General features: G+C 40.1%; 1 protein-coding gene across 1 annotated transcript in view; it reads right to left on the bottom strand.

The window, feature by feature from the left end:
* SAMTOR (S-adenosylmethionine sensor upstream of mTORC1) overlaps nt 1–12,873 on the bottom strand; it is a gene marked incomplete at its 5' end in the record, with an annotated part of 36,227 nt that extends 23,354 nt beyond the window's left edge. The window contains 2 exons of the mRNA XM_082309430.1: nt 1,560–1,701; nt 12,714–12,873. Of these exons, the coding sequence (XP_082165556.1) occupies nt 1,560–1,701; nt 12,714–12,873 (302 nt within the window). The remainder of the gene's footprint in view (nt 1–1,559; nt 1,702–12,713) is intronic.
* Between the last annotated feature and the right edge of the window lie 14,827 nt (nt 12,874–27,700).

Below are 27,700 nucleotides of genomic sequence, written 5' to 3' on the forward strand. Positions count from 1 at the left end.
GGGGTAAATGCTGCAAGAAATCACAGTATTAGAATTCAATACGATTCAAGAGTGTAATTTAGTAAAGAGAAGTACAAATATCAGCATTTCCACAGAAGTAATGAATAGCACAAATACAAGACAACAACTAGCAACTGAGACAGCCTATGAAAAACAAATGGGCAGCTGGGGATCACAAGTGAGCATAAAATCAATGCCACACCAATACAACCCCACCCCCCCCCCCCCCAAAACCCCACCAAACAAGGTCAGTAGCATAAACAAGAGTTTACTGCAACCTCAATAGTATTTCTTCATTTTATTTATTCCTGAAAAGGCCAGGGGAATGCTGTGTCCATTTTTAGGCACTGATTCAGTGCCAACTGATTCAGCTCTCTTGTAAGTGGGATAAGGATACACAAAACATGTCTGGAAAAGTGTCTATAAACACTCTCTATAGGGTTTTTGGGTTTTTTTAGCTAAGGGATACAAGATTGATACATAAAGGAATGGTTTTCAAGTATTTAAGAGCCTGTTGCAGGGAAAAAGGAAACCAGCTTGTTATTACTTGCTCCATTTCCAGAAGCCACTGACCAGCTCGAGTTACCACCAAAATGTACTCTAGATCAACTGTTTCACAGTTGTTCCCCCCACCTTTTTTTTTTTTTTTTTCTCTCCTTTATGGGCTCAAAGGACCATGTAATGAATTTAAATTTAGCGATACCATGCCTGCTTTCCTTTGCTGCCTTTTGCTCATCACACTGTAACACTCATCTACAGGACCTACAGACTGGCACACAATGTTACTTTTTGCCTATCTGAAGTCATTCCCAAAGGCAGGGCCATGGATAAATTCTCTTCCCAGTTAGAATTCAACAATATTTTGTTTTATTCTGCTGTACAGATTCCATGGTAAGCCTTGGATGCCAACTGTTTGCAGGAATCCAGAGTGACCAACATTTCTCTTTTAGGAGTTTCTTTTCCTCAAGAATTGAAATAGTTTAGCTGAACTCACTTCATGACTTTACTATTATGACAACCCAGTAAAAATCAGATGTTTATGACATATAGGAATTTTAAAGTTTAAAATCCATTAAAATAAAGTTCCACAGAGGTTAAGTCAAGATTAAGACTTGAAAATTAGGCAGCAGAGATTTGCTTTTAGAGATCATTATTATACGCACAAATCAAACCAAAGCCCTGAAAACTGAACTTGAGCTATGCTCACTGCATTTGCTCAGTTTAGGTTCAAATGTATAGAAAATTACTTCATAGGTTTACTTGAAAACAGCTTCAGTATTTCGGGGGGGGGGGGGGGGGGGAATCAAAACCAACCAACCTTGTTTCTTGAAGATACTTTAAAAAAAGGGTCACCTTATAACAAAACACTTCATAAGCTATATTTCCTTAGTAAGTTGGAACGGTAAGAAGGTATTTGTTTTAGGAAGCAATAAAGCATTAACATGTTATAGAACAAATCTTAAAAATTGGCAAAAGAGCAAAAAACGCTTAAGCCTTGTATTATAAATAATTGCAAGTAAAAGAGTGCAATTGCGTCTTTCAAATATATGAAGATTTACCTGCAACACCATTCAATTCGGCCTTCCCCTTCACAAGTTTTTGCCCAGTGATTATCTGCGAGGTTTTTCATTGCCACAGCATATTCACACAGAGTTTCCTCATCCTCACAGTGCTCACGCCAGATCTTATCAAAGTCTCCCACTAAACAAAACAACAACAGAAAAAAGCTGCACATTAGATACAAAGTCTCATTATCTCCATGGCAAAATCCCCATCTTGCAATTAAAAGAAGTTACATAATACACCAAGAGATTACTTTACCTGTGTGTAACAAAAAACAAGGTCCCTTTTCTCTAGTCAAACACAAAATTCCAGGTTTTGAAGAAGGAAGGGGCTATCAGGTACTTGAGAAACTAGCAATATTCTCAGTATACTGATTTTGTTCAGTTTGTTCTGTGAAATTCAAGTCCCTGGGAAGTTTTGCTTTCAGGTTTCTGTGCATGAGCATTAACACAACAAACATTTTAGAAATGAAAGACTGAAAGGTTTCCTCGTAACATTCACGTTTGTGGCAAATACTGTGGATGATATTACATGCAAAAATACCGAAATGGAAGTTTAACCCAGACTATAGATTTCTTTGGATAAATTGGAAAAGGAATTCAAGCCTTCATTGATGTCTGTCTAATCTAGCCAGGCCCAATGAATTAGCTTCTAGGGGACAGTACTGAAGAATCAAACCAAATACGGTCAGGAAATCACAGATAAACTCATCTGCTGATCTTTAGGGACAGATTTATTTCCATGCTCCCCACCTTGCTGAAAAGAAGTCTTGCAGGTTAAGTTCTGGCACTTCAAAGTAATTAAACATGATTATTTTCCCTCTTTTGCTGCTAAGTATCCACTTTCCTAGCTTGCTTTACATAATGTACTGCTAAACAAAAACAACATAACTGCTAGTGATGGCTAGCCACAATTCCTATTGTGGTTTCTACAGCGTGCAAACCCTTGGTATACCTTACTAAAAGGACATTTCTGCCCTAAGAAAGAAAAATACATGCTCACTGGTATGATCTTCACTAATTCCTTTTGTGCTTCTTAATCACAAATGTGCGCACACATCTAGTATAAATATAGATAAATCTGCAGAATAAAAATTATCTACTGATTTTGTATCTACAAGCCGATAAAGCTAAAAAGTTGGGAGCTATATTTTAAGCTTTCACTCAACCAACACACTTTTCACAATGTGGTTCCAGAACCAGTTTTTGTAGCACCTTCATATTACAAATAAATATTTAAAAGGTGTATCAAGTACAAGCTAACTATTAATGTCTGCTAAAGCCTGAAAGCAGCTTACAGTATCACCTGTCCTTCTCGTATCAGTAAGAGATTTCTGCTTCTAACCCACTTATGGCAATTTCTTTGATGTGCTTTGTTTTAATTAGAAGTAAATAACTAATCAGTTTCTTCCAGTGGCAACTTTTCCCCCACCTTGTGCACAAAGCAGTAACAATCCCTCACTTCACGTGTCCTCCAATTACAATTGCAAGACTGGGTATGATGGACAAGTACAGACAGTTGCATACTAAGAAGATTTAAACCAACCATCCACATTACTCCCTGTTTATGTTTGGTTTAGGGATGTCACAGCAATTTTACTCTTAAAAAATAATCATCTAGCACACTTGTACAATCATAAAAATAAGTCATGTTTAAAATTAGGTGTTTATGCTCCCTTGTGTGAGACGTCAGTTAAGATGGGCGGCAATGGACATGATTTAGTTTTAACAAAATAGGGAAGCTATGCAAGAAATCACATACTCTGCTTGCTATTCAACAAGCATAGATGAGAAAGTTATTAGACTAGACAAAAAAAATATAGTATTATATTGAAGTGGTAACCCTCATTATTTCCCAAATGATCCAAGTTCAGAGAGAGATGCTATATAAGAAAAGGCGCTAGCGTGGTCACCAACCGACCACTAAAGCAGAGAAACACGCAAGTTGCAGGCAGGCCCCCACAGGGGTTTCTGGTAAAACCTGTGGGTTACTTTTCCAGAGCTTTCAGGAGAGCCTTATGCAGAAACAAACATGCACGACAGAACATACTCTACTGCTGAAAGAGAGCAAGAAATTATATAGACAGTAAAGGGGGCAAAACAAGCACAACTCTTAGGAATCTTTATTTCTCGTGTCAACAAAGTGCAGAACCTATACAGCACCAAGGCAGAAAGCACTAGCCAAGTTCAAAGTGTATTCTCAATAGCCAATTAGTTCTGGTGCAATTTAGATAAAGTTTCATAGTTTCTCTGCCACGGTACTCTGAATCTTGCATGCTCCAGGCAACTGTGAAACACTCAAATGACATGTAGTTGCTAAAGTTTTAGTTGAAGCATACATAAATAATTAGAGAGGAAAAAGGAACAAGTGAACACTTACTGAGGCAAAACGTCACAAGTACAAAATCCCAAGTTTAATACTGTTGTTCTTTTAGTCCATTACTTCATTTGGTCTATTCTTAAGCAATTATTCTATTTCCAAATACCACTTTTCCTTAAAACTTAAGAAATAAGACAGAGGAGGAAGAAGAAATATGCAAAGACCAGATGTTCTTAACTAGCCAGTCCTTTCTTATAGCAAAGTAGCGATGCCTCCTAACACTGAATCCTGCTTTCATAGCAACTCTTCTTATTTCCTTCTGAACAAGGCAGGCATTTGCACCTCTCTGTGCAAGTCAGATGAGGGGCAAAAGAGTCCACAGATAAGGGATCTTAAATTTATATATATAGCAACAGACCCGGAGCTGAATACCAGCACTCTGGGACATGAACTTTGGGTTACAACAGAGCTGCCTATGATAGTGACAGCTTCTTGGCACTGAGCTGACAAGAAAAATAAAATTGAATGATACAGACTATTAGAAGAGCCATGCAAAACAAAAGCAAAAAATTTATCACAATGCAATTCCGTCACGCACCCTGTATCAACTCAATTCTGTGTGCACTGCCGGTTGGTTTTCATCTACCAATACAATGGGTCAAGAGAGATACTGAAAATGGCAACATGGGACAAATACAGCACAGCTTTTGTATGAGGAACACCGAAATGGAGGCAAGAAAAAGATGGATGAAAGCAGGAGAGGATGGACCTCCACAGGATCATGAATGCCATGGTGAGGAAAATGTATAATTAAGCTTAAATGTATAATTAAGCTTAATTAAGCTTAAAATGTATAATTAAGCTTAAAGTTCATGTAGCTGGGCAAACTAAGGGACGAAAATCCATGACAAACTCCATATCCGAAGATGCGATTTCTAACTGAGGAGCTGCTAGACCATGAAAGCACTGAAAGACAGAATGGTAAGCAAGCATACAGTGGTACTCCTGCAGCACTTCTCAGATATTCTTGTCTAAGTATCTGCTGTTGACCCACTGTCAGTACTGGGTTTGATATGATGACCATTTCTCTGCCCTTTCATTAATGTAAGCTCCAAAACAACTGCAGATAAAGGGTTTTCTTAAGACACTGGCACCATTGTGCAAGGACTTTCAAAGAAGCGTTTGAGGTCCAGTTTTCCTTGAGCAAGTGCCATGGTAGTGAGTTGTTTTCCTCCATTCTTCTCCAAGAAGGCATAGACAGGTGCATTAGACAGATTTACAGGAACTTTTAATTCCAGAATCATGCTCTAATACCGAGTTGAAAATGCAAATAATGCCTTCTATCTGTTGACATTTTGAGGTAGTGACTACAACAAGACTTGCAGCATCCAGTTTCAAACTGATACTGAGAACACAGTAGAGCTATGTATTAAATTTTTCAAACAATACGTTATAATCCACTGTGTATTAATTTTTCAAACAATACATTATAATCCATGTACAAATACTGCATTAAGTCTAGTGGAGTTAAACATTTATTTATGAATCATTGCTTGTGTAACCAAAGAAGCAGTAAAAATATGCAGGAAGGGTTCACCACAAAACTAATGGTTACTAAAAAAATAACATAAATAAAATCTTCTGTTAAACAAGCAATCAATAATGCTGTAAATTAATTAGAATTTTATGGTAGGCTAATCTAAAGAAAAAAAAAAAAAGTCTTGCATCTTCGATCACATCTTAAAGTTAATATTTGTTTTTGTGCATTAAACTTTTCATCTCATGTACTCATGAACATACCATAACATAAAGTTTAAGGCTACTCGACACTCTTGCTATGCACTTGGAGATCATCTTTTATGTGATTTAAAACCTGTTTTGAGCACTGTCTCTTCAGAGATCTTCATACACCTCAGATCTCCATCAAGGAACCAGTGATGCCAACGTCCAGCTAAAAAGTGTGATTGGCAAGACTGGCTCATAACAGGAGTTTCCCACACCTCTCGAATCACTACAGTGACATTACTTTAAAATTATTTAGTGGTTGCTCACCTCTCTATCCAGAATTGCCTAGAAAATAACTAACTTACCTACCTATTCTTCACCTTGAAGATTCACTATTCCTTTAAAAACAAAAGCTCAAAGCCCACCTCTTTCTAGCAATTCTGTCAGTAAACAAATGACTGACCAGCTTGTAAGTTGTTCGTAACACACCCTTTTCTAATGCAATAACAAAAATCCAGTACTATTTACCTACAACAGACAAATCCCTCTAAATAATTTCCACCCACATTAATATTGCCCGCAGAACAGCCAAATCACACCCCCAAACTCAACCACAGAGTAATCAGCAGTTACTGAATCCTGTCACAGAGAGAACAGGTCAGGCATGTAGAAGTTACTTTTAAATGATCCTAATTACAAGAGTTTTAATTGTGGGTAACAGCAATAGAGACCTAACGTTAACTGTAATTTTCAACAACTGAAAACATTTTTAATAAAGAAGAAAGAATCATACAAGCTCAGTAAGAACTCCCCTTATTCCACGTTTATTTACAAGATCTTAAAGGTCCCCAGCACAGTGTGAGAAGACCAGGTTTGCCATTCTTGGTGGGACAACCCCACACCATAACTCCTCTCTCCCAGCAGTCTATTTTTAAGCTTTCTTGCATCCTATTTTTTGTTTGTCTTTTTTATTTTTAAAAGACATTTCTTTATAGAGTGTTAAATGGAACTGCCATTTAAGGTATGTTTATGAAATAAATAGAAAAATTAATTAGTCAGTTCATCTGCTACATAAAGCATCTACTGGGGGTCAGCTTATATCACCCTGAAGAATGATCTATGTCTTCAATCTGCTATAAATCTCTGATGGCTGTCACACAAACAGTGGGGAGCCTATTCGTGATAGTTTAAGCAATTACTGCCCCCAGGTGTTGGATCTACTTTATTGGAAACTATTACCCCTCTCTCCTCTTCCCCCAATATGACTTTGTGGGATGGATTATGTGCTGCACCTTAAGGACACCAACGTGGAGATGAACATGTTAACAGAAGCTACTGATTTTGGTAGACTTGTGCAAATGCAGGAGCAAAAATGAGAAGCAGCTGAGGCACAGGTACAGATTGCATTATGCTGAGCCTGCAATAGGAACGCGATCTTCCCTGCCAAGGCAATAAAGAAACAGGGAAGGAGGTTACATATAGCTGTTTGTGCAGTGGATGCAAGTCTGTGCCATAGCCAGTGGGTTTTCAAAATTTGTAGGCTAACTAAATGATACCAGTGATTAAATCCCCCAAACTGTAAAATATCATGGGATTTCTAATGAAAGTTTCACTGCAAAATGTGGTATGCAAACAGTAAGGGCAATAATATCTTAAAGCCCATGTCATAAAATAGCATCAGTTTTAGTGACATCGCATTTAGTTTCTATTGCTTGAAAATGTACCAGTTAGTATTACAAAATGTCTCCCTCTTTCAAGAAGTTAATGCAAGTGGGGAAAGACAAATGGAGATCTCGAAAACTTACGTTTATTTCTACAGTAAACCAGTTATATTTAACAAAAAGGAGTAACAACTGTTAACTTATCACATAGAGTTCAGTGACAAAGTTTTCCTGTCCTATGAAAAATGCCACTATTTCAAAATGTTTCCTGTTTCACATCAGGACGAACTTCAGCTCTCTCAAGGTTTTTCATGAAAAACATGAGAGGAAGAAACCATAAAGCAACTGACTTCAGAACAACACTTCTTACATGAATGCCTAAACCACTTACCTACTCAGGCTACTTATTATTGTCAGGCAGGGTCCTGTAAATTCTTCCTCATTTTCTGGATTTGAAAAACCTCTTAATAAAGCTATTATCCATTTCTTTGAAGTTTCAACAAATCTTTCTTTTAAGGAATCGAACTACCACTTAGAAATGTTTCTATCAGCTTCTGTGATACAGTAACTAATATCAGGACAAATACCAGTTATGTGTGATTCTAAGTTTGAACAGTCTGAACAGGTATACAGAAGGAGAAATGAAATGTTTTAGTGAGCACACAGCATAATATTTCATAAAATACCTTTACAGATACCTCAGCAAATTTTTTTCCACTTGTACTCAATATGGGATTTCCAGCAAGAAGTAGAGGGTCCTGTAAATCATCTTTCCAGACTACATGCAAAACCATCTATAACTGAGGGTCATGCGGCACAGAAAATGTTTACTTGATAAATACAGCTCTGCATGACTACAAAGGTAATAAAAAACTCTGAGAAAAACAGGCTGCCTCTGTATCAGGGGAAGGGATTTTTATCACAGTAAATATTAAACCTACTTGGCTGCTACAAGCAACTGGAAACAAAAAAACTAATATCACGTAGCAGATGTTCAATAGATCACGTTTAGTTCCCTACGAACCACTAAATCTGCTTTTACAAGCCTGTTTGTCAGGCTTGACAGACATCAGCATACATGCAGTGTACGCAACATACATGCATATATGCAACCGATACAACATGATCCAGCCCGTGGCTGCAGGTGCCTAAAAAATGCATAGAGGAAAATCCTGTAAAATTTGGAGTCACCTATGGTACCAGGCAACAGAACCAAGAGGAAGAGACTACACCAAACATTGTTTTTTCCCCATCCTCATGTCGTAACAGGCTAGTAGCAGAAATTCAAGTCTCATGAAAAACCCTAATTTCTGTACTTTCTAAGTGCTTGAGTCAAGCATGTAGAACGCTGAAGTTTCTCCTAAGTGAATAACTGAGCACTTGAGAGCTGTTTCAGCTTCTGGAATTTACTCTGGTGTGTAAAGTAATTAATCTTAAACTAATCCATTTGGACAGGAAGCAGAAGTAACACTTCAGAAAAACATGAGTCATGCTAATGAGATACACTCCTAAGTGAACATGTTACACCTCAGTGTGTTTTGTTCTCACCTAAGGAAGTTTTCTTCACGAAGACAAAGTTTATAGGCTAACCTAGGAATGATGTGTATTTTTAGGAACCACTAGACAGGTTTTGTCGGTCTCTATCACTGCCTTAAAGTAGTTTGAAACAACTTATTAATGATTAGATAATTTAGTTGACACATTTACTCAGTGTGGACAAGGACCAATCACCTTAATTAAAAAAATAAATAATTTTTTTTCCCCCACACTAAAAAACCCACACTCATTTGTTAAACTTCATTAAACCATTTTAAAATATATGACATATAATACTACTGTAGGATCCACAGTGGAAAAAAGAATATCCTACAATCACAAAATATCAAATCTGTTATGGCATTTATGATTACAAGCTTCCGTTCTTTATTTACTATTTAACAACAGAGAGGGTATAAGGGGAAGGGAAGGAAATCAAAAAGGATGAAAAGGAGATGAAAAAGGAAGAAAAAAATATAAATATTTCCACTAGAAGTCATACTAGATTAGTAATATCCCAAAAATAGGAAAAGGTAAGTACTAGTCACACAGTAAAAAAGTTAAAATTGTTGAAGAGAACAAAAAAATGCACTTCAATGCAAACTTAAAAGAATTTAAGCTGAACCATTTTGAACATGGCAAATGCTTATCATAAATACACTGGCATGCTCTAGGACTATGATATGACATGAGCCACAGTACAGAAGTATATACACAATCCATCCACCATACTTACAAGTAGAAGTGCTTCAACAAATGCAGAAATTAAAAAAGAAGCCAAGATTCAGCTCTGATGAATCTCAAGAGTCACAGTTTTTCACCAAGAAAAGAAACATATCAAACCCTTTAGATGACATGATGCTGACTAAACTTTACTAATTCCTTAGTAACTGCAAAAAATTTGTCGTGATGCATCCCTAGTTAAGAAATATTGCTTTTGCACTTTGACAAGTACGCAACTTCTTCAGAAACATGTTAGCTTGCAGTTTTGAAGCATATTGTCACTTTTCCACTGACTCATCTTCAAAAAAGAGGGGAACCATTGTGGGAAATGAAACAAAGTTATAACAATGGTGCCAGTTATAAGCAAGTCAGATAATGCACTGGCTTGCCTTTTACAATGGCTCATTGAAACTCAAGGCTTGCTAACATCAGCAAGACAAATGAATTCTCAAAGAAATCAGCTTATTAAAATCAGGCCTGTATAACTTCTATCAACAAACATCTCAGTGTCTCAAGGAAGCATCTATTTCCCTTCAACACTTCTAACAGAAGGCAGTAACTTAAGATCATATTACAATTCCAAGGGCTTTCCTAGACTTATTCACCCTGTGCAACAGAATCGTATAGCTTTCAGAAGGATACTCAGCATGCTTTTTCCTCTACCAACAAAATTAATACGTAATTCTATTTTTGTATCTACAGACAAAGCACCGAAGTCCATGCAACAGCAATTCTAATACTGTTTGCTTATTTAGACAAAATGGAAACTAGCTTCACAGAACTCTAGTAAATGTAAGAAGAGACAGAGTTAAAAAAAAAAGACAACAAAAAAAAGGACAATACAAGATTCTGGAATAATACAGATAGCTCTGTTTCTGCTTCATATGGAGGTGGGTGCACTGCACTGTGGAGACAAGAGGCTTTCCCTAATAAGTTGTTAGCATATAACCAAGGGTGCATTTTTTACCTCTGCTTTTTCATACCCAAGTTATAATTCAATTTGTACTGAGAAGTTACAGATGATTTGTTGCTTTTTTACTTCTTTTTAGCAAACTGTCAACTTTGATTTTGTCAGGGTAACGTACTGGACAGTCGGTGCCTCTGAGTATTAGAAAACAAAACAAACAAAAAACCCCCAAGAAAAGATCCTTCAGAGGTCAAGCACTTACTAGTATTACAATTTCAGAATGACATTAAAGGCATTCAGGAAGGAGATTCAAGTCTGCTTTTAGAAGCATAAAGAAACGTAGGGAGAAAAGACATATGAAGTACAACTACTAATCGCTAGTATCTTGTAAAGCCCACCTACTATTGGATGAGTAGGTAATGGGTGGAGCTCTCCTTGTTGCATAGAGGTGATGTGAGGAGCTGTTTGGGTTTTAACTCTGGCCATGAAAACAGATACAATGTTGCTAATTTAGAGTGAGGAGAAAAATCACTGTAAAGTTTTCACTAATGCATGATTTACAGGACATATGAAGTAAGTGAAAAGTACTATTTGCTCTTTCGTTTAACTAATATACACTGAACTAAAGATAAAACACAACTTACCCTTGCATACTAACTTGCTCTTTGCTGAGAAGTAGACTTACATAGATTTCCATGTAATTTAGGGTGTCATCTAAAAAAAATTCAGTTGTTACTGAGATTGTTCACATTTTTTTAAAGTTAACAGTGCCAATGTTTGTCTGTCTTAATCTGCAGGCACTCTGAAGTAACAGAGGACTATGAACTGCTCAAAGCTGGGCTCTTTTGCCAGGATTTGACTGTTAAAATGTACTATGTTCTTTCACCTAAATGTCAGAACAAGGGAGAGCCTCCCTTCAGTTTTGGCTCACCAAGGCCAAAACAAACAGTGACTCTCAATCAGTGTCTACACAGGTAGATATCTGTGCCCAAATCCCATGGACAGGCTCCCGTGGAGACTTCTGAAGTCCACAAAGCAGAATGACCTTGTTACTTTAACAGAAGTGTCATATGCAGACACAGAGGAGAGGCAAGAACTAGTGCCTACAACAGGAAGAGTTCCCGCTTCATAAGTGTCCTTCTTGAGGTATGTACCGCAAAGAGCGGTGGACTCACTGAAAGAATGAATGGATGATTTTTTTGTGACCTGTCTTACAAAAATTAGGCAGATGGTTATAATCAGCCTAGGAGACTACAGATTTCAGCAAACAAACTTCAACTTCAACACTCATCTGAAAGCATTTCTGGGAGGTTTTAAGCATTCCAGTACCACCTATAAGAACCTTCCATAAGGACATTAATAGTGACGACAAAGTAGATTTTTCAAGGACTCAGAGTAACTTATTTTATAACAGCTTTTCCCCAACTCTTTTGCTTAAGTGCTCCAGCCTGAACTGTTCCTCCATGTCTGAAAGACAGGAGACACAAACAGTTCACAAAGACCTGTGCCCCTCTAGATCACCATTCAATCTCTCTTGGCATTCATGACCTACTGTCCTCCACACTCCTGCAGATTCCCAGTTTGGAAAACATTGTCGTACGACTTGGAAGCAGCCTGTGGTGAAAGGCCTCGCTGTAGCTATCAGCTATTAAATGTCACACGGAGCCGTAACATTGGGCCACACGGACCCACGTCCATACACAGGTGTAGCACACCTTCAGCCAAGCGCACGTTGTCACCTCGCAGCATTACCCGTGCACGCCAATCCTCTTCTCCATCCCACGGGAAAAGCTCCTAGAGACGTGCCGTGAGCATTCCTGAGCCAGGATGGGGTCTCCGCTGCCAAAAGCCCACGGAAAGCGGCAAAACCTCGGCAGACCCGACCGGGGCTCCTCGGCGGGGCTGCGGGCAGCCGATGGCAGCGGCTCCCCGGGTCGCCCGGGGAGGAGCACGAAGCGAGCCCGGAGCTGCTCCCAGCCACCCCCCCCCCGACACACCCCCTTCGGCAGCGGTCCGCGGCCCAGCCGGCCCGCGCCGCTCCGGCAGCGGCAGGGGGACCGGGCCGCCCCGCCGCGCCCCGCCCGCGGGGGGACACCCCGATCGGCGCGGAGCCCCCCGCGGGGGCGGCTCCCCTCCTCCCGCCGCGGCACGGCGGCTCCCCGCCGGCCCGACCCGACCCGGCCCGGCCCGCCTCGTCCCGGCTCCCGCGGTGAGGGGAGCGGAGCGGAGCGGCCCGGCCTGGGCGACGCGGAGGGGGCGGCCCCCTCCCCCGCGGTTACCTTCCCGGTACTTCTTGCGCAGCCGCCGGTGGACGCTCTTCACCACCCCCGACAGCTTCTCCTGCTCCAGCTTCCGTTCCTGCTCCGGGGGCGGCGGCGGCGGCCGGGGGGCGGCGGCGGCCCCGCCGGGCCGGGGCCGGGGCTGTGGAACGGCCTCCATGGTGTAACCGCTGCTCCGCCGCGCGCAGCCCGGCTGAGGGGCGGCGTGAGCGCCGGGCGCTATGGCAGGGCGGGCGGGCGCGCGCGCCGCCGCGCTCGGCATGCCGGGAGATGGAGTCTTCGGCCGCCCGCGCCGCCGCAGGCCTGGCCGGCGGGGCCGTGCGGGCCGCCCGGCGCTGCTGCCCTCTCTCGGCCTTCAGGGCACGGGGCTGGCCGCGCCCCGGCGGCGTGGCCTTGGTTATCTCCAGCCGAATTTTCCACACCCTGCGGTGCTTAATAAACTAGTGGGAGAAATCAGGTGAAAAACGCATTGAGGGTACAGGAGCAGCGCATCTTCCAGGGCACGGCTGCAGCGGGGGTCCGCTCTCCTCCCGGCGTTTGGCCGGTTCACGTGCTACCCCAGAGACCCCTGTAAAAGATCTGGGGGTGAATCCCTCTGAAGTGGGGTGGTAAAACCCATTCCCATACCTACAAAAGACCTTGCGGAAACAAACTGAACTCCAGATAAGGTCAAGCAAACCTTGGCAGGATGGTGTCCGTGGTGTGGACGCGGGCATTTGAAGAGCAGAGTTTGTAAAGGCTTTTTGCTGTCTTCATGGAGCTGCTGGGCCTGTTCCTCGACAGAGCAGCGTTTCTGACGTTATTTGGGTGGAAATGCACCTCCGGAGCAGGAGCAGCACCTGCAGCCGGCAGAACTGCCCCTTGCAGGGGAAGGCCTTCGTCTGCAGCTCGCTCTGCCCGGCCTCAACCTTCCACCAAACCCAAAGTACTTCAGTTCTCTCTTTCAGTTGTCATTGGAAATAGGATAGACAAAACCACTCCTCAGGAGATTACCGCAGGGAAATGTGCCATGAAGTTACTTGCTTGTTTGACTTGGCCAGAAGCAGCTAATTGTCTTCTCTGAAGATGTTCAAAAACATTAAGGAGGTAATTGCAGCTACAATTAAATCGGTGACAAATCTGACTTGGGTAGGGTCAAGATTTCATCCTAATGAGAAGTCAGTGACACATGCGACATTATGCAGTGGGGTGTATAACAGGTCCTTATCAGCACTGCGTCAGCCCTGCCAAAAAGATTTTAAAGCTAACCATGGAGCACAGTGTTCTGCTTTTCTGATAAACTTCTTTTTGAAGGTGCAATTATCAAGACAAAACAGCAATGTCCGAACAAAAGCTTTTCATCGTTATTGACTGCAAAGACATCCCTTTTACACTTCACTCCAAGCTATGCAGGCAAATACTGCATCGCACCCATTGCCCTGCAAGTGGGTTGCACGTTATGCCTAAAAGTACTTTTTCAGTACTGTTATTTTTCAGTAAGTGCTTAAAAAACTTCAGTGTAGGTTGGATCTTCCATGACTATACTTACACGCCATTATGTATTTTATTGTCAGAATATTTAATTTTTTTTTTCCTCAAAATACAGGATGGAATGAAAATTTAAATTTTTGCTACTGACATCAGCACTAAGAAAGGAAAGAGAAGTGACTTGTTCTTTTAGCAACCTTTTTCTTTTAATTTTGAAACTGAAAAAAATTATCATTTGTTAATGAAAAAAATACCAGTATATATTAATTTTACTTTGACTTGGAAAACATACAAAAATCAGCTTCTTGTATGGGTTATTGTATTTCATATTCACCAAACTGATCCAAGAAGTTAAATCTGAATTAGAAAGAAGACTTGGTGCTGGGGTTAATGATAGCTTTCTGAAATATTTCTATTTCTAGTTTTATATGCATGTCCACATAAGAAGAATTAAGACGGCGTAAAAAGAGATTACATTGATAGCTACTAGGAACGTTTTGGTTAAGGGGCAGCCTACATGGTAGTTAATGTTCCTTCCATTTTTACATTGTGTAGGATTTGGGGAAGCACAGAATGAAGAGGAAAAGCATGAGCCAGTCTTCTGTGTGCGGCATGACACTAGGAGAGCACTGAGGGAGCCTTCTCAGAAGAGCAGGAGTACCAGAGTGACAGAAAAGGAGATGGAGGCATTTGGAGGATGCCTAACAGATACTGCTGTGGCATCAACCCCCCTGAGTCGTGAGCCTCCACACTCGAAAGTGTAGGATACACAGTCAAAATATGAGTGTATCTGTGGTTTGGAAAATTGGAAATCTAATTGTAGAATTGGAAAATCAGGGGGAAATCACACTTACGTGAAATATACTCTCTCAGAATAATGATTAAAAGTTACTGTTTGAATGATATCACTGTTTTTCAGTTCTCAAGAATTCTTTCTAAAACTAACAAAGTGGTTTTAAGTACAAAGTGGTTTTAATTTATCACAATTATTTCAAAACTTACAGTACTAATATTAGGCATACTTTATTACTATGACTTTACACTACAGTTTTTACATGACTCTCCTTTTTTAATAAAAGTTAATGTTGCTTAATATTTTCAATATTTTGATTATTTTCTGATATTTTAGAAATATGTCAACAAGGGAAAAAATCCAAGTCAGTACTTTAATGCACAGACTACTTTCGTATCTAGGTGTACAAGCTATCATTAAAAAATAGAGAAGTATCAAATTTTTAACGTAAGTGGTTCTATATGAAAATAAACCAAGATATAAAATACATTCTTCCTTCTTAAAGAAGTAACTAACTTCTTAGAAGTTTAGTTTCAATATGCAAGTAAACAGCATTAATCAGACGGCGAGTTTTTCCAGGAACAAAAATGAAAGAATACTCAAGGAAGAGGCTTTATGCTTTCCAGACACACAGATATTTACCTCAGAATAGGTGGTGAGAGCTGGCTCCCAGTGACAGACTCTGAATGCAAAGTGATGGAAGGAGGCGCTTCCCAGAGCGCTGCATGGAGATACCGGGGGGGTGGTGTGGTGTGTGTGATGGAGCGGGCAATTAAAGCAGGACTGGTTCTGGCAGGCCTGGAACTGATGACCCAGTGCTCTGTCAAGGTGGAGAAAAAATGTCTGTGCTCAATATGTTTCTTGAACACAGTACAGGAGGAGTCGAGGAACAAATGAAGATGAACATAAATCTTATGATTGTCCCTGAGGCACAAGAGCAGAATGAGTGATAAGGATGCCAGCACTTACTCCAAAGGGATAAGACAATAAACTACCTGTGTCCTGATGGGGACAATGGAGTTTGACCATCTGGGAAAGAATCGTTTTGAGCAGCTGGACTTACTATCTCAAATGTAGAAAATGGCCAAACGATCCTCTGTGTATTAATTAGTTACTTTCTTAAAAAAAAAAGCCAATTTAGGGCAGACTAGAACAGTTTCTTTTGACGTTTCTGCAATATTTCAGTGCCCATCACTTTTCTTGAATAGCTTTAGAACAAAAGTCTCGATTCACGGGCCGGGAGGAGGAATAACCCCAGCCCTTTCCAGTACTCAGGTGGCTGGAACATTCACTGAGGATGTGGGAAAACCAGTTCACATCCCTGCTCTGCCCGAGGGGATCTGAACCCACATCTTCACCATGAGATTATACAAAGTGGAAGTGCTCTTCCTTCCTGAGGGAAGGGTGACAGCAGCCTATATTTTCAGTCTTTCTCCCCAGGGAAACTGTGGAAGAAAAGTAACATAAAAACTGTCTGAGCTGCGCAAATCAGCAGTGCTCTGCTTCCATCTCCATTTCAGTAGTACTTTTGACAATAAAGTCTTCTCAGCCTCCTCATCCCTTCTATCTTATAGATGCTGGTTGTTTGAAAAGGAACCAAAAAAATGACACAGCATCAAAGAGAAGAAACCTTTCTAGACAACACTCTCTCCAGTGTGATGACATCATCATAAGAGTCTCTAATGCAATGTAATCTGCAAAAATATTACCAAAAGCATGTAATGATTTTAATGGAATACTGAAACACTGTGGTAATTTAGAAGGAATAAAAGGTTTCTTGTTAGATGTGGAACTGTTTTTGCTACATGTATCCAAAGGGGAGACAAACAGGCAGCAATAACATATTTGGTTTGAATTTAAGATTTTTCTTCTTCATTGATTGTGGAGTCCTATAAGCCATGAAAATAAGATAATTTGATTTAAAAAGTGGGAGTCACATCCCTGAATTTGCACTGACATGATTATTAAGAGCCAGTCCATTATTACATTTCTCCAGACTACACACTTCAGTAATTTAGTAATTAAAATTACACAGTAATTAAAACTGCTGCCCCATAACAATAATTTTATAACTACAGATCCTGGATTCCATTCCTGGAGGCTGACACCCCTAAAAATAAGTTTACATCAGCAGTTCCCTTACTTAGTCCCCTGCGTATTTTAGTGGAAAAAATAGGCTTGATATTGACTTCGGTGTGCATCTGAAGTCCCGATATTTACAGAAATAAACATTTTGCTTCTGGAAAATGGAGAATTCTTCTACTGAAGCACCAATTAAAGTTGCTCCTCAAGTGGGCTGAGACACCCAACTTGGAGAAGGCGGCTGAAAAATCCTTCACACCTGGGGCCTCATTGTGGAGTCTAAATATGTGTCCTCGAGAGCACAAGAATTAGATACTGGTAGGAGATTTTATTTATTGAAATCGTGTCTTTTGCTTGTTAGCCTGTGTTGCAATAAGGCAGGAGTAATTTTAACAGTAGCCAGCATTTCTGATAAACAGTACATTCACTGCCTCCATTGTTGCCAGCAGATACCGCCTGTGTCTGTCCATGGAAAGGAGCCGTTTCTTTTGACACAGGAGGGAAAAGTGCAGAATTTGTTAAACACTTCAGTCTATCACTAGTGTAACAGTAAAGTGGGAATTAAATTCAGTGGAACTACTGAAATGTTTACTGAAAACCAGCAAAGTACTTTATACCTGAGTTATTCTGAATGTTATGTGCATGTGTAAAAAGTAAAACGATCCTTTAATGCTGAGAACAGATAATGCATTTTTTGAATAAATGCTGTACTTCATTGTACAACTCCTTTGCAACATGAGCATCGCAAACAGACTTAATACTCTATTAACAAGGATCATTAAATATAAATATAACTTATTGAAAAGTAATCCCAAATTCCCTTAAAAATCTGTTTTTTCATTGATTTTAGTCTGAGTACATTCCCCTGTTATTTGGAATGTATGAATTATTAAATGAAGAGAGTCAATATAATGATTACTTTAACAAAGACAACTAGCTACTCTTTCTAGATTGAGTTTCTTCTTAGCTGATTTCTTGCTGCCATAAAAGATTAACTCATAAAATCACTTTGATTTAGCAAGAGATGTCAAAACATCCAGCAGGTCTAACTGGTTTTCTTCCAATGTCAGTCAAAATAGTATGTGGTTTTAGTACTGATTCATGTTTCTGTCAGCTGCTGTGCATACACTTGCTGAGTAATCAATTCAGACACAGCAACTTCAAGAAAATTCAGTGCTAGTAGGAAGGCCTTTATGTTTGATTATTTGTGCATCTGTGGAACCTGATAGCTTTAAAGATGTTCTCAATTCTTGGGATTCAAATTCCAGTCTTCCTGTATGGGTCAGGTATGTATAATTCCAGTTCAGCTCAGTAGCAATGTAGCTGTACATTAGGTCATTTTCAACTTGGGAAATACTTCAATATCCCTGTAATCTTGTATTGCAGGTATGATAGCCTGACTCATAAACGAAAATGACCTCACAGTCTGATTGGAGTTGCGGGTGCTAAAAAGTACCAGAGAAACACTAAGCTGCGTGTGAATTTTTGAGATAGAAAAAAAAAAAAAATCTATGGAGAATAATCTGTTTCTGTGATGCCATGGATAGATCAGGGTATGCTGCATCATTTCATTTTTCTCTTTCTTTCCCCTACTAAGTCCTGAGAGGGTGTGGGAGAAGATATTTTGGGTATCATTAGATATGACCCATAAAGGAATACATCTCTAGTACGCATAAACTATTCTTGTCTATTCCAAAGATTACCCAACTCCTTTTAGTCTCTCCTGCCTCCTGAATACTGTCATGTGGTTTATTTGGGACTCTACTGAAATTTAAGTCAAGTTTTCAGTTAAGAAGATGAGAGAACAACAACAAAAAAGTCTATTCATACAACATCAAACGGAGCTCTGTCTTCGGGACAACATATTGCAGGTGGTACAATATACTTCAGGAAGAGCAAGGAATGCCAGAGCTCTTACTTACCCTGCACACACGGTATGCAGCTTGTGCACAGTTCATGTGTTAGGTTTGGTAAGTCTGACCTTAGTGACACTAATGTCTAAGATATTACTAATAAAATTAAAAGAGTTAGTACTCTCTTCATCGGTTTGAAGGATCAGGACTTAGGAGCCTAAAGAATGGTGGCAGGACAAATGAAACCACAAATATTAACGCTGTTTCAGAATTTTTGACAGTAAGTACGCAAAGGCTTGCAATAGTTTTCCTGTATGAGCAACACAGATAAAGATAATCTACTGTTAGAATAATGGTTTCTCTTTTCTTCTCCAGAACATCTAATAAAACAACTGTGACACAAATACCATGAAGTAAGCATTCTCCATGCTAGATTTTTTAAAAATTTGATCTCCTATTACCATGGATTAAGAATGATCTGATAGCAGCTGCCCTGAGGTATGAGTGGGACTACAGTCTGCAGAAGAAGAGAGCAGTTCTGAAATGCTTATTTAAAGGTAGGTAGAGTTGTGATAAAATTAAATAACCATTTCAATTTATTGAGGATACACTGATGATAAACTGTTATGTTCAAAAACTAGGAAATAGAACAGAAAGGTACTGTAGCAGTTAATGGAGATATACATTTCATACTGATGTTCAAATTTTAGTTAAGACTTGGCCTTTCAGATTTCTGGCTAATAAAAATGTCTATAACCTCTCTGTATGTCTAAGAGTGATCTTGGTCATTGACCATCTTGTTAACTCCTAGAAAAAACTTTAGACTAATAAGCTTCCATTATAGAGTGCTATAATTATGGTTGGAATCTTAAGCCTTGTTAAAATAATGAATTCTCACATGCTGAAAACATGTCAATAATAATTTAAAATATGTGTGTTTGAGCTACATATAACATAAATCATTACATTAAATGCAGGTTAAAAAACTGAAATTGTCAGACAGCAAGGGAGGTAATATCTATCTTCAAACTCCCTTCTTTCAGTTCCCGTTGGACATTTCATGTGTGAGGGGCCACAGCAGCTCCTCTGCCCCAGTCTGACATGAGACTGGGGGCTGTCATGCAGAGTTTTTTGCTGTTCTCCTGTGCTTTCCATCCCCCATCAGGTCTGGCGTGGCTCCCACCATCTTCTCCACCTGACCCCCTGTGATGGCAATGCTGCGCCAGGCCTCCATCCTCCCAAAGCCTCAGCCACCCCAGATCCTTCCGAACCCCCAGTCTGACTTCTGATGCCCACTCCTGTCTCGTTTTCCTGCTTTCCTGTAGAATTTTCTCAACTCACATCACTTTGTTGCTGGGCACAACTTCAGTCTCACTAAAAGCAGCGGAGGGCAGTGCCTGTGCTGAAGCCTGGCGTTGCAGCCCCGCAGAGAAACGCGGAGGTGAAACGACTGCTGTAAACCCATTTGTCCAAAATGGAAGGTGGCAGCCATGGGGAAGGAGGAAACACATGGGGAAAAGCTGCATCACAGCAAGGTTCAAACTGCTGCTGTCAGGAGAGCTGGCAGCGCTGAAAACAAGAACGGCTCATTTATCCGGGGAGGATGGGGCGATGTGGAAATGCAGGTTGGGAGACACGTCGAGCAAACCACGGAGGAGACACACGTGTGCAGACACACACAAAGTTTGGGTAGCCACCACAAAGCATGAACCTTTGGAGTCTGAGACCTACAGCACTTCTGTGCTTTCTCCCTGGGCAGCTTCAAAACATTTCAGACCACGACCGTAATCTCAGTGGCATCCTAACAGGAGGGGGAAGAAGCACCTCCAAGCCACACGACAGCCTGCACCTTCATCTGGCTTTGGCAGAATCCCAGCTGTATGATCTGAACGGCTCCGTAATTACAACCACAACATATTTTTCAGCCCCTACAGGGGCCGTTTCTTTTTCATTAATTAAAAAAAAAGGGAAGGGGAAGAGCTAACTGCAAATACTTAATTTCTTCAGAGTTGTGGTTGTCAAGTGGAACCTATGTCTTTACAGAAAATGTAGTTCTGCTTTTCAAAAGCAGCTAAATTTTGCTGTGGATCCAGTACTGAAGTGCTCGCATTTGCCATTTCGACTTGTTCCTTGAAACACATCGCATGTAGATACTCTTTGTCAGAAAAGTTTTCAAACTGGTTGAAACACTCCTTAGAATTGTTGATGGCTTCGTGACAGAGAAATGACATTACGAATTCTTTTATAATAAAAATATCTATTTAGGCTACTCATTTTTCTGCACTGGTCACCAAGGAAAAGATATAATTTTGGAAGCCATAATGACAACATACTACAAAATGGGGAAAATTGTAACATAGGAGGTAATGTAAGAAGGTTGTAAGAACCAGAGGCAGAGCTCCTGCTTGCTGGAACGTGAAAGGTGGATTTTTGCTAAATGACTCCTTTAAATCCAGGTGAAATGGCTGTCAGGTCCCAGGTTGTATGCTCAGCAGGAACATAATTTCATATTATAAAGTTATAATATTTGCCACTTTTGGAGCCTGACGTGATCAGCAAAATGCAGCATGAGGCTTATCACACAGCCTAGCAGGTACTTGAAGCATTGCTGTCCTTGCCTTTTCAGAAGCTAGAATGGTCTCCTGGAGGCTTTTCTGCATAAATAGAAACAGCCTTTTCATAGAAGACATAGAAATAATTATGAAGCATCAAAAAAAGTAATTGTGGCCAATTTTCTTATATAACTTGTGACCTTTCAAGCTCTATTTGTACTCATAAAGGTGAATTTTATCCATCATTACTTAAAGGTCCCTGAACCAGAACTAAAAGCATGACCAAAAATATATTTTAAAAATAATTTTAAAGCCTGCCTTTTCATTAACTTTTTTTTTGTTGTTGTTGTTCTGAACAATACTAAAAGCTGTGTGAAAAGGTGGGAAGAAAGTTTTGGTTTAAAAGTGTTTCAGGTTGTACTTCCCTTTGGTAAAAGGCTACCTCCATTTTTTTGCCATTCAGGCTGAAGTGTAAAGACTCATAGATATATAGAAAGATCTAGCTGGCCTTACAGTTGTTGGAGGGTTGTCCATGTGTGTAGTTATTTTTACACAATTCACTAAAGAAGTTGCCTGTAAACCCACTTGGGTGGGACAAACAGAATTCTGTTGGTCTATGAAGGCTTGTTTATGAGAGAAGCAGCTCGAATTAGATGGTGTGAAAGACATTGTTTTTGGTATGGACACTGGTTATATTTAAATCGTGTTTGGCAAGGACTCCTGGGGGCACTTGGAATTTCACCCTGTTCCCAGATCCAGCACAAGGCATCCTATGAATCCTTGATGACAGATTTTTTTCAGGCTACCTACAAATCTCATTTATTCTATGGCCTTGACATTGCTTAGGATGCCTAGGATTACCTAGGATGAGGATGCATTCTTCATCGTGTTTTATGCCTGATGGTTTTCCTTAATTTTAGTCCGTAATTTATGGCAGCCCAGCAGCTGCTTCATGAACTGGCCTTATAATGGAGGCAGAAACCTCTGAACAAGGGGCATGCGTCCAGCTGCGAACAGCAGCTTCTGTAGCTACCCCAGTGTAACCTGCTGGAGCCCAAGCGCCAAGAGAAACAAGACAAACGGCTATTGTACTTTAAATTCACACCTGGCTTGTTTGTTTTGCAATAGCTTCTTCATGCAGATGAACACAAATGGGACACTGGCCAGTTTTCTTTTGCTGGAGGAACTTTTTGCTCCCGGGGAGTGAATGGGTCTGCCTATATTAGCAGTTAAGAGCACTATATAAATGTTTCTATGATGTGAATCGCCCTTGCCTATGAATCTCCTACACTTGATGTTCTTTAAGTTACATCACTTAAGGCCTTTGGAGGACAGGAACTAGATTTCTTCCTGAAGAAGCTTAGCTGGAAATTGAACACTAGGGATTTTTCTCACACACCCCAAAGGTAATGGGAATATGTAATCTTCGGGCTGTTGAGAAAGAATACAGAGGTTGATCCTGTTATTATTTTGAATTGTACTCCAGCATCATTTCCTCTTTTATCCTGAATAAGAGAAATACCAACACAAAGGTGAGTGTTTAAAGCTCTCCATTGCTGAGACTTCTATAGAAGTGCTAGGGTTTCCTTTTTGCAACCTGAGCAACTTGATGAGGTTTTTGAAACTGTAAAGAGAGGGGCTTTCCAAAATGCTGTGTGTCATTGGTATGGTGTAAGAGACTTCCAAAACAGTTATGTAATCCTCAGTGTCATGTTTTTAATGGAATTTTATTTTAAATACATTGTCTTCTACATTCTCTCCACTCTGGGCTATATATGCTCAGTGACTATAATACTTGCTGTTCTGATATTTCAAGTTACCAGGTCATCTGTGAATGTTTCTGAGACTCCTCTTCCTATAGAACCTGGCACCTAGATGAAGGTGACAAGCAAATGGCTATAGTCTGAAGTAATCTTTTGCTACTGGGGATTGCTGAATTCACATGTGCTTGCTGGGTCTCAGAGATGACTGACGTAAGCAGCTACCGCTTCTGACAGCAGTTGCTTATCAGGTCTAAATTTGAGTCTCTTAAACTTAGTGGCAAGGCTTGGGTCAATATGCTTAGTAAGTGATTTGTGGTCACTATTACTCTGCATATACTCTTTTTACAATAGTTTTACAAACAGTTGGCTCCAGACTAATGTAATCTGTCTTTCCTCTAACACAAAACCAGTAATGGCCATTGGATTGCATGTTGGCATCTGGTGTGTAAAAATACAAATCTTGATCGATAGATGGGCAAAATAGCTGCATAGTTTTGGAACAGGCTGTAATTCTGACTGCAGGAATAGTAGTCAGTGTGCTCAGAGGAAGTATTTTCTCACTTCAGTCCTTCACTGTTTCTTACGTGATCTTATAATTTCATGTAAGTGGAAGTCTGATGTAAATTTCTTTCTAAACATACTTGTAGAGTTGAGTCCTTGAATAGGAAGACCAGAAGAGATTGCAACCAGAAGAAATTTGTAAACTGAATAAAGCCAAAAATAAAAAAAAAACCACCACAATTTTTTGATCTTATATATAAATCAATTGGCACATTACACTATTTTTTACCATTTATGTGATTGTGTTGAATGTGGTCATGAGTGCCATAGGAGCAACTCACAAGCCTCAAAATGGGCATCTCAGCCAATGTGCAAGACCTCATATTCAGGATCATATGGTGGGGAGAATTCCTGATGTGTAGGAAGTGTTCTCCGGTTTTGGCCTCACTGAAGGATGACCCCCTACCATCCTACTGTGGCCCCTCCCTGACCCAGCTCTGTCTGGCATGGAGGTTACCAGCAAGGAAGGGAAGCGTTGTGATGTAAATTAATAACATTTGGACACCCATGCAAGGAAGCATGAGGCAAAGACCTGTTCAGTGAAGGTGACATACAACCTAGAAAATCTGACAGGTCCATGAATAAATTTAGATTTACAGCTGGAGCAGGATAAGGGCAAACTGGGCTCTAGATACACTACAGCCCTAGATCAAGTACAGTTCCCCTCTTCAGTACTGTCCTTTGGGATTATTTCCAGGCAAAAAATCAGATCATTAATTGTATCTGGTTCAGACTTTGAAGAATTTCTTAACTAAAAGCAAGACTATATTTTAAATTATATATTTTCCAAGGAAATATGATGTTGATGCAACTGCATCATCTCACAAGCCACAGGTAAATTGGCCTGTAGCAGCTATGCGTCGAGCTAGTGCTGATCAGAATATCACTTTTAAGAAAGCAGATTTCTTTAAGAGTAACCAGGGGGAATTGTGTCCAGTTCCATCACCTTTTATAACTCAAGAGAGTTGAGTCATCTGTTTCTTGTCAAGTCACACACTTTGTGTAGTCACTTGTGCACAGTTTACATGCTAAGAAAAAACCCGACCCTTTGCATTACATAGGGTGTTAGACCTACTATCTCAGAGGACCATTTATTTAAGTCCTTAAGTTCCTCTTGCCACCTGGTTTCAATGTGGATATGAAGCAAAGACTCTTATCTTTCAGCCATTTTGGCACAGGGTAGCCTTTGCTAGAGTGCCACAGAGATCCTGTAATTTCCAGGACGCCCTCCAAAATTAACCAAGGGGCCCAACGTGCACTGCAGGTTTTGAGCCATCCATCTTTGAATAGTTGAGAAAGAAGTTGCTGCCTGCCGATAGACCCTTAAGGCAGAGCAAGGTAATGAAGAACTGGGCCATAAATCAGGTTTTTGATCTTGGTACTGTATGGTTCCTGGCTCCCAGTTCGATATTTTAATTGCAAAATAATACTTCATAATCGAAGAGTGCATACTTTGAAATTGTAACTTTAGCCAAGTATTGACTATTTTTTAAAAATTTACAAGATTCGTTGTACATGATGGGAGGTGACCTAATGAATCACAGAAGAAAAGCAAAAATTAAAACTTATACTAAATATCTGTCTTTCTAGATTTCACCAGATTGATTTTAAGTCTATAGGCTAAGTGAAGATAATATCTGTGAGATTGCAGTTTCACAAAGATTGTTTGATTTATCCTAGGGAAGCTGAATTGTAGTAGTTGCAGATTTCCTGTAAGTAAAAAGTGTAGATTTCTTACAGGAACCAATTACTGGTAAATGGGAAGTGACCAAGTAAATACAGCACTTAGAGACAGAAAAATATAACAGAGGAATATAACATTTTTCTAAAGCTCACAATGTGTTTAAAATAACAAGAGGTACTATAAGGGTGGTCTGCAATCAGAAAAAGAATTGTAAACTGATTTTTAATATGCTCTAAAGATTTAAGAAATAGAAACTAAGAGGAGGAAAGGCTACATACCAGGAACACAATTTAATCCAATCAGCCAGGTAGGTGATCAATTAAACAACATAGGAAGGGCAAACAGATCAATGGTTCTGTCTTCAAATGAAAACAAATGTGTTTACTTACCGACATTTTCATCTCTAAGATAAGCATAACCTCCTTTCATGTCAGTTAAAATTCCAAGTCTTGTTGATGTTGCCTCTTTTTTTCCCTAAATAATTACTTTTGCATTCACTTGTTTTGCCCTTACCTGACCTTGAGCAGAGACTGGCTGTCAGAAAGCAGTCAACTGGTTACACAATGCAGCCTTCCTCAGAGCATCCTAGGGTAGGAGATTCGTTCACAGAACTCATTCTCCTTCACCCTGAAGTCACAGACTCAGATCTATCCTAATTGGAATTAAATATAATTAATTTCTCATGACTGCTTTTCAGTAGCTTCTTATCTGTCAGGGACAGTTCCTAATGGACAAGTGCCTGTGTGGCAGCTAGATCATTATCGGCATCTGCGGGTTGTTTTAGGAGCGGTGGAAGGAGCCACTGCATTCACTAGGACTAATCCACCACAGTCACAGGAGATCCTCTGATATGTGTGTACTTCACAAGCATCCGCAAATTGTCCTACTTCATGTGCAACTGTGAGTTTGCTGCACTTTGAACTGAACTGAACTAGACTTGAAGTAGAAGCTCAGAAAGCATAAGGGAGGAAGAGACTTCTTAGGGAGGACTGTTTCAGCATGGAATAAAAGTACCTCTTGCAGTATCAAAGGACTTTATTCTTTAAAATAAAGGAGGAAGACCTCAGGAAAGTGCGCTGCCACTTCCTGAGCCATTTCCAGAACGTGGCCAAGAAGGATCCGTTCCCAGGGCGTGAACCTGAAAGCTTCCACCAACCCTACATTTAATATTAGCAGTCACTTTGGTCCTTGCGCTGGTGAATTCAACAGGAAAAACTTCCAGTCATAAAGCCCGTGCAATGTGGAGATGGTTCTTTTTACCCTCGAGCTGTGCAAAGCAGGAATAAGATGCTCTTGTCCTGCCTGGTGTACAAGTAAGCAGTAATACGTTGTATACAGTAAAGACAAGAAAAAACAGGTTTGTCATTCTCAAGTTTGAGAAATCTTGGGAATGCTTCTTAAATCATACTTCTTGTGAAACAACTTGTTTCAAAAACAATAAGTGATATGATTGGTGATTATGATGATATTGTCTACAATAAATTAACTCCTCCTCAGAATCTAAGTATTGTGGTGTTCGTTTACCCCTGGGAAGAAAATCAGCTGGAGCCACAGCTGCACTGGCAGCAGATGTCACAGCCATAATGCTCATTGCCTTTAGGTGTAAGATATATGAAAAAACCTATTTCCATGGAGAAGCAAGACATTAGTATAGTGCTGTCTGAGCTACGGAGACTAAAAGCTGGTATCCATAGCTGAAAGTCAAATGAAATACAATTCAACTTTCTGGGTCTAGTAAATGTAATAGTAAGTTTAGCCGGTATACAAATCCATCAGTTCTGCAAAACACAAGTGAAAGTTTAAAAACAAATCTTTACTGCAAGGCTTCGTCTTCTTATTACTCTGGAAGAGCAGGAACAGCCTTCTCTGGGTATATAAACACTGTGAAAATACATGGCACTCTAAGTGAAATATGCCATCAGTGCCTCAGTGTTTGCGTGCAATTACAATACATAGGAACTGGACAAAAACAAGTTAATTGCAAAATCAACCTCAAATTCTGTTTCCTGCTCACCACATGAAAAAGCTGCCTTTGTTTAATCTTTAGGTTTGGTTTGCAAATTAGAAGTCACGAGGAAAACTACAATTTTTCGTTGGGAACTTAGCTGGTAGAGAAGTACAAGAACACGCATCATAATTTTTCTGGCTGGCAGTAGGTAGGTGTAAAGGTTAATGGGATCCAAAGGCACTCTGAGTTCTGGGAAGGAAAGTCTGGGGAGAGACTCTGCTTAC

The sequence above is a fragment of the Platalea leucorodia genome, assembly GCF_965183815.1.
Source record: "Platalea leucorodia genome assembly, chromosome: 4".
Taxonomy (NCBI): domain Eukaryota; kingdom Metazoa; phylum Chordata; class Aves; order Pelecaniformes; family Threskiornithidae; genus Platalea; species Platalea leucorodia.